Source organism: Hordeum vulgare, chromosome 2H (genome assembly GCF_904849725.1).
Source record: "Hordeum vulgare subsp. vulgare chromosome 2H, MorexV3_pseudomolecules_assembly, whole genome shotgun sequence".
NCBI lineage: Eukaryota > Viridiplantae > Streptophyta > Magnoliopsida > Poales > Poaceae > Hordeum > Hordeum vulgare.
This window is the reverse complement of record NC_058519.1, coordinates 131677323-131686358: the sequence shown is the minus strand read 5'-3', so window position 1 is coordinate 131686358 and position 9036 is coordinate 131677323. Positions and strand designations below refer to the sequence as shown.

The 9036-nt window shown below is 41.5% G+C and overlaps 1 protein-coding gene across 1 annotated transcript; it reads right to left on the bottom strand.

Moving 5' to 3' along the window:
- Positions 1-2875: 2875 nt before the first annotated feature.
- Positions 2876-3908, bottom strand: LOC123429784 (non-specific lipid-transfer protein C6-like). The gene is made up of 3 exons (XM_045113779.1): positions 3359-3908; positions 3194-3259; positions 2876-3087 (listed from the first exon to the last, which is right to left on the bottom strand). The coding sequence occupies exons 1-2, from the start codon at positions 3891-3893 to the stop codon at positions 3207-3209; spliced, it is 588 nt and encodes a 195-aa protein (XP_044969714.1). The 5' UTR covers positions 3894-3908; the 3' UTR covers positions 2876-3087; positions 3194-3206.
- Positions 3909-9036: the final 5128 nt, after the last annotated feature.

The window sequence follows — 9036 nt, the reverse complement described above, 5'->3', positions numbered from 1 at the left end:
CGAGGAAGGGAGGGTGGCTGCCGTGGCCGGAGTGGCCCACGGCACGAGGAAGGGTGGAGCTGGCTATCCTATCGCGAGACCCCCTCTCACGAAGCTGCACAAAATTGTTGTGGACACGGCCAAGCTCAAGGAAACTGAGACAGGTCTCAACTTTTATGTCCCCTCATCAGCGAAAGGCAGCTGAAGGAAAAACCCGTCAGGTTTGTTTATGGGCAAATCCTATTTTGCGCTGCACGCGCTGGTTAACATGCATTTTACAAATTAGCGTCCACAGCGCCGGCTAGTTGGGCTCGTCCATAAGCATGCAATCTACTCATATTCGTCAAAAGAATTCAAAGAAACGTGACCATAACGATATTTCGAAACCGTGACCATATACTTCTGAGCGAACAAAGCCCACCACAAAACCATCGAACACTAGTGCTTTAAAACATGTTGCTGCGTTTTTATTTGTTCTCTCAGTCGTGGGAATCCTCTAGTTTTATTCGTGTTTTCTTCCAAACCGTTTTTTCCCAGTTCGCTGGACAATTCAGGGCGCTTTTATTCTCCTTTTATTTTTCATTTTCATCTTTTTTTTATTGCACGTTTTTTCTAGAAATTCGTATTTTTATTCAAGATCGATTATTTTCTTTTAGAAAATAGGCGGACTTATTTATAAAGCAATTTTTTTTCAAATGTGATGATTTGTTTTTCAAATTCTATGAACTTTTTTGACATTTGATGGTCTTTTTTTCAAATTTGATGAACTTTTTCTCTTATTCTATGAAATTTTTTCAATTTTCCTTTTCATATTTAATGCACTTTTATTGAATTCTATGAATTTTTTTCAAATTCGATGATTTTTTTTCGAATTCGGTAAACTTTTTTCAAACTCAATAAACTGTCTTTCAAATTTGATGAACTTTTTTGCAAATTCAATGAACTTTTTTTCAAAATAGATGACCTTTTTCAACACCTCGATATTTTCCTTTCAAATTGATGAACTGCTTTTTTTTAATTTGTGAACTTTTTTCAAAATCGATGAACTTTTTTCAAACACATTGTAAGTTTTCAAAATTGATGAATGTTTTTCAACTAACTATTTTTTTCTAAGTTCTTGAACTTTTTTTTCTCATGTTCGTGAAGTTTCTTTTTTCATTTTTTTAAATATGTGAGTTCGATTCAAATCGCGTGGGTGCAAGTGTTCTTAAAGTGTGCGCGCTAGTAATTCTCGCGTTCATGGGCCGGCCCAATAGTATTCTGCTGCGAGCGCCGGTTCGCTTCAACGGCGCTTAAAGCGTGGAATAGGGGATCCCAAGGCTTGTGTGCCGAAGCTTCTTTTTTGGTAGATTTTTGCGCTAATACTTCGCTATGCTGAGCGTTCATGGGCCGGCCCAATAGGATTCTGCTGCAAGCGCCGGTTCGCTTCAACGGCCCTTAAAGCACGGAATAGGGGGTCCCAAGGCTTCTGTGCCGAAGCGTCTTTTTTTGGTAGTTTTTCGCGCTACATTATTTCGATGTGCTGAGCATTGTGCTGAGCGTTCATGGGCTAGTCCAATAGGATTCTGCTGCGAGTGCCAATTCTCAAAGATAAAACTGTGCCTCTTGCAAAAAAATAATAAAATAGAAAACGCGTTTTCCCCTTCAGAGGCAAGGCCAAAACCACGCCTCTCGCGAAATCAAATTAGTGTCTATTGCAAAAAAAACACGTTTTTTCCTTACCGAGAGCCACGACCGTGCCCCTCGTCAAAAATTTCTTTTCTGAAAGGCACAGTCGTGCCTCTCGCGAAGCAAAATCGTGCATCTCATGAAAAAAACGTGTTTTTCGTTTAAAAAATTTGAATTTTTTTCGTCAAAAAACTAAAAACGACCGGTGAAAAACAGAAACATAATATAATAATCTAAAAAGCTAAAAATGCATGCGAAAAAAATAAAAAAAATAAAATTTCAAAAAAATGTTCAAAACGTGACACGTGATGGCGGCTGAAAACGCGCTAACTGGTAGCACACGGAAGTGCTTTCTACGAAGCTCCACAAGGAATGCTCGCTAACTAGTGGGTCGGTTCGGGATTTGGAGCGACGGCTACTGGGCCCGTTGTTGACACTGGTAGGCGCGCATGTGTCCGAGAAAGAATTCATGTTTAGTGTTTGGAATGAAGGGCAATGGAGTTGTTTGGACTACAGAATTGCAGGTCTCAATGCGACACACAAGTGCAGGGAAGCAATCAGAGAACACTTATCTTAGGGGCTGTTAGCTCCGGAGAGCTGCGGAGCCAGCAAACTGGCGCTTCCTAAAATTTTAACAATAACCCCATTAGCTTCGGGAGTGGAACTGTGGAGGGAAGTACATCCGAACAGGGCTTTACTCATAAAGTGTCACAGCTCCCAAGTGTTGATCGCAGAGATTCTCAACTACATAATCACCATGTTGTGTGGATCCTTTTCACTGCCGCAAATCTTAGATACACACTATATAGTGTCGAAAAACAACTCATATCAAGTTACGGAGGGTGTATATTTGCGAAAAGCAAATCACTGCTGGCTGCCGTCATTATGTTTGTTACTGTAGAACGGAATGTAACTGATAACGAATGCTGCGGACGCACAGTCCCTTCTTTGCGCGCAGACCGGCACGCACGAGCGGTCGTCGACATGCCAAGGGAGACACGCGCCGGTGGTCTGGCCGGGACGACCGCACGAGTACGACACAAGATGGCAGAACTTTGACCACATTTTTCGACTGTATACGGGATTGCACAAAGACAAGATTCGCTCAAAGAAAAATAGACAGTTGGGGATGCATGGTGTGGCTAGGTGATTTTTTTTTTTTTTTTTTTTGCGGGATGCGCTGGGTGAACATTTGATGATTCCAACGCTATGACTTTGATGATTCCATGCATAGGGTGGACACTCACTAACCAAATATACGAACGTAACAAATAAATAAATTTTCTCCAAGACGGCTCAGAGATTGACACAAATCAAGCTACATATTGTCCCTAATCAAAACTAAAAACTCGCACTGTATATCTTCTAACAATGGTACCGACGGATCTTGAGGTACGGCATCTTTAGCTTCCACCTTGTTTCTATACTACGATCATGACTCTGCAGAACAAACATATATATAATCAAAAGTTAGAGTGCAATACAGAATAAATCTATCTCCAAAACAGGGCAATGGTTCAGTTTATCTGGGACACAAACTAGTTACCTGATTTGCCCAGTTATGAAGCAGCTTCAGGGGCGGGTGCGGCCCTTAGCGGAGGCACGGGTCCTTCTGTCCGATCCATAAAAAGGATTCACAGTGTTCATAATTGAAGACGAGATAATTCATAAAACAGTTTAGTTTCTACTAGTTCGGAGAGCAATAACTTACCTTGGCAAGATCGATAATCACTTGGAAGTATAGTGGTGTCACATATAACTGACAGATGAAGGAAGTTTCCTCCATCTAGGCGTGCCGACATGAGCCTGTCGAGGTCGCCGTCGTCCGATATGCGGCAGATGCAGATGGGAGCGTTTTCGAAGAGGGACCTGAGGCCGTCGCAGCACTTGCCTTGGTTCGGAGGCTCCGGCGCGGTTCTGTTGGTGAGGTAATCCTTGCATGGCATCAGCCCCATCAGCGATGGTAGACACTCTTTCGGCTGCGGCTTCGATGCTGGCGGTGGCGGTGGCGGCGGCGGCGGCGGCGGCGGCGCACTTGGCGTTGGTGGACAGAACATCGGCGGTATACAGAATGACTGTGGTAGAAACGAAAAGCAGGGAATGCACCATGCCGATGGCTTTGCTACCGCACCATTGCTGGTGGAGGGGGTAGGGGGCTCGGCCCTGACGGCCGCCGAAGGCTGCGGCGTGGTGGCGAGCAGGACGACGGCGAGGAGCAAGGCTAGATGGGACTTGGATGGCGCCATCGGTCCCAGGTTTTGCGTTGCAGCGCTGGTTTGCAGCTAGTGCGATGGTTCTATGGCTATGGCTGGTGATCCATTTATATGGGATGCACTGGAACGGAATGCATGAGCTGCGGAGAGAAAGTTGGGTTCTGTTTGGATTGATTTCTTATCCAGCGGATCCGGCGCGAAGATCGTATGTACGTACGTCGTCCTCCTTCTGCAAAACCTCTCCTCTTTCACGGAGTAATATTGTTAGTACGAGTTAGCTTTGCAAGTGTTTTTTTAGCTGAGTTAGCCTGGCAAGTTAGTTGTATGTCGTGCACCAATCGTACGAGTCGGCCAGCTAGTAAGTTTTTTTTTTTTTGCGGGTATAGTTAGTTAGTGACGGATGCTAGGCATCAACCGTGCAGGATCAACCGGATCGGTAGCCACTCGATTGATCTATCTGGTAATTTTGTCAACTGTATGATTCGAGGGAGAGACGAAGACAATGCAGCAGGGTTGGTTATTTAATTGGCTAGCCAAACATGATATGGTTCATAATTTTTTGGGATTTGATCATCGAGGAATAGAGACTTTACAAATAAAAGCAGAGGATTGGATTTTCTCTTCACATCGGTTTGAACCACGGGACACCATAAGGCCTTGTTTGGTATTAGTGTATTTTAGGAAATTTGGGGGGATTATCCCGATCAAACCCCTTAATCCCCACACATCCCATAACACCATTTGGTTCTAGTGTATTTGACATGTTTCATCCCCATATTTCCCCTCAAATCCTCAAATTATAATGCATTTTTTTCAATACCCAAAACACTACCCCTACCTAGTGTATTGGGGATAAATGGGGATTTGAAGGGATTAGGTGAAGGTTGGGGTTTCACCCGATCCCTTGGAGAATTATCCCCACCAATCTCCTCAAAAACACTAGTACCAAACAAGACCTAAAGGTGTTAGAATTTCACACATCATGTTCCATTTTCACGTAAAAATAGGATGGGATTTAGTTTGACGAGCTACGTAAACCTTTGTACATGATTATGTAGGCTTATCATTTTTAAAGTATCGCGGGTTTATAGGACTAGGTTACATACAGCAAGTCCACAACCATGTACCTTTTTCATGGGATGAATCTATGTCTCGCTTATACCGAGACATAGGAAAATTTCGGCTAAAGCAAGCGTTGTACTAGGCCGGTCCAACACATGGAAGGCAAGCCAGAACCTTATTTTTCTGTTTTTTTTTCATGTTTTATGTATTTTATTTTTTCTTATACTACCAAACATTCTAATTTTATATATTACAAAAAACACTTTACATAAAACATTTCAAATGTAAATCGAGCATTTTTAAAATATAGAATGTGTATATAAAAATAATTTTCTTGTATATGGAAATGTATATAAAAATATACAATGTGTATAATTTTTTATTATGTATTAAAAAATCTATAAAAAAATTGATCATTGTTTTATGGGCATGCTGATTTGTAGGACTAGGATTGGAAGGGGGCTGGGCTGGGGTCAGGGATTTAGTTTACCTAGCTACATAAACCATTGTACGTGGTTATGTAGGTTTAGCATATTCGTAGGAAATATCACGGACCTATAGGGCTAGGTTACATGCAGCAAGTCCACAATCGTATACCTCTTTCATGGGACACACGGATAGCGAGACATAGAAAAGTCTTGCCGAGCGTTGTATTGCGCTGCCCAGCATGCGGGAGGCAGGCCACAACCTCATCTTTTCTGTTTATTTTCCATGTCTTATGTTTCAATTTTTTTTATTTTTCATACTACAAAATATTTTGATTATATATATTACGAAAGAGATTTTACATAATACATTCTAAATGTTAACAAAGATTTGAATTTATATATATATGTGCAGAAAAATATTTCACATTTATATGAAAAATGACTACAAAAAATATACAATGTGTATAAAAAGAAGTAGATCATTTATTGAAAAATGTTAATTGAAAATTCCATATGAAAAAAAGTAGATCATGTATTGAAAAATGTTAATCAAGCAATCCAAATATGTTAATCAATTATTCGAGTTATGTTAATTGAGCATTTGATTTTTTTAAATTTGTATAGAGAAAATATTTCCCATGTATAGGAAAACAAGAAAAATATGAAATATGTATGAAAAAGATGATAAGCATGTATTTAAAAAATGATAACCGGATATAAAAATGTTAATAATGTACTTAAAAAATGTTAAACTTGTATAGAACACGCATAATGTAATTTTGTTTGTATACATTAAGAACACACACACACATGTGTGTGTGTGTGTGTTTAACATTTTTGAAATGCAGAACTAAATTCATTTAAATATATGTTTTTTGATATCTGCTTTTACTTATGTACGTTCCACATTTTTTATATACATGTTTAACATTTAAAAAATATGTGTTAACCTTTTCATATATATATATAAAACAAATGAACACAAAAAAACTAGGAAAAAACAAAGGAAATAAAAAATAAAAAAAACCCCAGAGAAAACGACTACAAAAACAATGGAAAATAGTGAAAACTGAGAAATAAACAAAGAAACCCAATTGAAACAAGAAAGATAAAAAAAAGAAAACCAAAGAAGTGGAAGAAGATGAAAAAGAAGAAGAAAAAGAAGAAGAAGAAAGAAAGAAAGAAGAAGAAATTAATAATAATAAAACAGAGTGAAAGCCAAAAGTGAAAAAAAATAAAAGTAATAAACAAAGAAAAAAGAAAGAATATAACAAACTAATGAAAACACGATAAAGAAACAAAAATAAGGTAAAAACATAGAAAACATAAAAACTTGAAAGAACCGTGTAAGAAACAAACAAACCGAAAGAGAAACAAAAAACCCGCATTCACACTAGCGAAGCAAGATTAAAAACTAGATAAATGGGTTGGTTCAGTTGCTATGCGAGAGAAAAGTCCTTCACATAAGAGAAGCTAAAGACTCACACTAAGCGAGAAATAGCTCTCGCATCTTACATGTGTGTGCCAACTCTAAAAGTGCCTTTTCTTTATGTCTTGACTTGCTACCATGTATCTAGGGTGGGCAAATAAGTCAGAAGATATTTTTTTGCATGAGTTGCAATCATCAATCGTTGGCGAAGAGTTGTGACTTTGAAGCAGTGATTGATCCAACTTTGCAACACCATGGTCAAGCTTCGCAACCGTGGTTCATGGTTTTGCAGCGTAAGATCCAACTTGCTGCAATGGTGATGGACTTGTAGTGTTTGGTCCTAATTTGCAACGAAGACATGGTATGCTTTGTAACATTCCTTCCTAGCTTGTAGTAGTGGTGCCTCATGTTGCAGTGTCCCATTGCAGCAACATGACACCGACCATGCAACATACCTTCCCGATTCGTGACAGTGATACCTCGTTTTTGCTCCAACCTCACTTTACTTATGCCCCCCTTTCACCCTTCGTCAGTCCGTCGTCCAGGTATATTCTGCCCGTGCACCTCGCCGTCCTTGGCGGACACTTCTATGATGAGTTCACCGATCCATCCTTCGCAGATGAGGACGAGGCCAATGATGAAATGATGATAATGCATTCGGTTACTGAAGATACACAACGTGAGGAGGAGCATGTTCTTAATTTTTAGGGATCAATTACGTGATATCGAGTGATGAATAGGGAATGATGGTGTATAATGCTGATGGACAACTACTTTGCCCTGATGCGCTATTCAAGCCCTATTTTTCCCTTTGATTTTGACTTCGGCAAAATGTGTTTGATCGAATCTACAATGATGTTCGAGTCTATGATGAGTAATTCATCTTGAAGAAGGATGGGTAATCAAAATGCTTGATTCCTCACCGAAGAACTTCTGCCACCTAGGAGTATCCAACCTCCAAGAGTAACAAGATCAATGGAAGAAACTCAAGACTAGCTCAAACCACGAATTCCTTTGGTTACAAGAAGGAGAGGGAGTAGATCTATAACATGATTGGAATAACTCTCAAGAACTCACCCAAATGCTTCCGGGATTTAAGATTTGGTGTGGGGAAGTGATAGAGAGAGAATTACTAGGGTTCTTAGGTTCTTTTGAGTGGGGTGGTAAACCCTCTAAGGGAGTGGTAGAGGGGCATTTACAGTCCAATCCAAATGTGGCCATTAGAATAACGTAAGCAGTGCATCTGCCGGATGACCGGTCGGTTGCCAGACGTTCGATGGCAAAACGAGCATTGCACGTCCGATGGAATAACCGGTCATCGGGTGGCTATGCCTGTTGGGGAACGTCGCATGGGAAACAAAAATTTTCCTACGCGCACGAAGACCTATCATGGTGATGTCCATCTATGAGAGGGGATTTCCGATCTACGTACCCTTGTAGATCGCACAGCAGAAGCGTTAAGAAACGCGGTTGATGTAGTGGAACGTCCTCACGTCCCTTGATCTGCCCCGCGAACCGTCCCGCGATCCGTCCCACGATCCGCTCCGATCTAGTGCTGAACGGACGGCACCTCCGCGTTCAGCACACGTACAGCTCGACTATGATCTCGGCCTTCTTGATCCAACAAGAGAGACGGAGAGGTAGATGAGTTCTCCGGCAGCGTGACGGCGCTCCGGAGGTTGGTGGTGATCTAATCTCAGCAGGGCTCCGCCCGAGCTCCGCAGAAACGCGATCTAGAGGTAAAACCGTGGAGGTATGTGGTCGGGCTGCCGTGGCAAAAGTTGTCTCAAATCAGCCCTAAAACCCCACTATATATAGGAGGGAGGGAGGGGAGGAGGCAGCCTCAAAACCTAAAGGTTTGGCCGAAATTGGAGGTGGAGGAGTCCTACTCCAATCCTACTTGGAGTAGGATTCCACCTTCCCACTTGGAAACTCTTTCCACCTTGTGTTTTTTCCTTCTCAAACCTTATGGGCCTTAGTGGGAACTTATTCCAGTCCACTAGGGGCTGGTTTATCTCTTCCCATAGCCCATGAGACCCCTTGGAGCGTGACACCCCTCCTGATGGTCCCCGGCACCCCTCCCGGCACTCCCAGTACACTACCGATGAGCCCGAAACTTTTCCGGTAATGCACGAAAACCTTCCGGTAACCAAATGAGGTCATCCTATATATCAATCTTCGTTTCCGGACCATTCCGGAAACCCTAGTGACGTCCGTGATCTCATCCGGGATTCCGAACAACATTTGGTAACCAACC